Source organism: Nematocida minor, assembly GCF_024244105.1.
Source record: "Nematocida minor strain JUm1510 chromosome Unknown 3740, whole genome shotgun sequence".
NCBI classification, from domain to species: domain Eukaryota; kingdom Fungi; phylum Microsporidia; genus Nematocida; species Nematocida minor.
Genome location: NW_026250266.1, coordinates 1 through 772, shown reverse-complemented (window position 1 = coordinate 772; position 772 = coordinate 1). Strand labels below are relative to the sequence as shown.

Genomic DNA, 772 nt, shown 5'->3' with positions numbered 1-772 from the left:
AAAGGCGTGCGGCCATATGCTCGCGTTCACACCAGATCCCGTTTGATCTCTGAAGTTAAGCGCGTGACAGCTTTGATAGTACTGCGATGGGAGACCGCGTGGGAACACAGAGTGCTGCACTTTTTGTTGCGCAGGAGAGAAAATGGAATGATAAGTTGTCCATTTGCTACTTGAGCTCTGTTTATACATTAGCACTAATAATTAAGTCTAAGTTGCTGTTTACAAATAGAATTTATTTAAAACTCTAGTGAAGTCTCTTGGGTTTATACACTCTGATGACAAGCCTATTTTTATGCTTTTCTGAAGTGTCTTGATTTAAGAATAAAGATGCTACTGTATATTAGCATAAATATAATCGTGATCAGCACCATTAACAAGACAAAGTTTACCTTTTTGGAGGTTTTTCTAGCTGGCAGCAGGATGCTTTCTTCCTGGTCTTTTTCTGTGCTACTTCTTTCAACTTTTACTTTTGGCATGCGCATAGCGTAGAGCTGCACTTTCTCGTTGATGTTGTCTTTAAATAGCTGTCGGATCTCAGGTTCTACCCAGCCGTTGGTAATGTCTGATATGAGCTCTTCATTCATTTTTATCCGGTCAAGATGCATCTGTTTTTTTTCTCTTAGGCTCTGTTCTGCTGTTTTCAAGTAGTTATTCTGGCTGTACTTACTGAGACTTGCAAAGATTCTGCAGACAAGATTGTATGCACTGATGTACGCATACTCCATCATTTGATGAGTTACATCGCCCTTGCAATTCATTTCATTTTCTATTT

General features: G+C 39.4%; 1 protein-coding gene across 1 annotated transcript; it reads right to left on the bottom strand.

Moving 5' to 3' along the window:
- Positions 1-290: 290 nt before the first annotated feature.
- On the bottom strand, positions 291-772 carry NEMIN01_2523 (uncharacterized protein; the record flags this gene model as incomplete). Its single annotated transcript, XM_051478465.1, has 1 exon — positions 291-772. A coding segment is annotated over one exon (482 nt), but the record flags the coding sequence as incomplete, so codon positions are not given.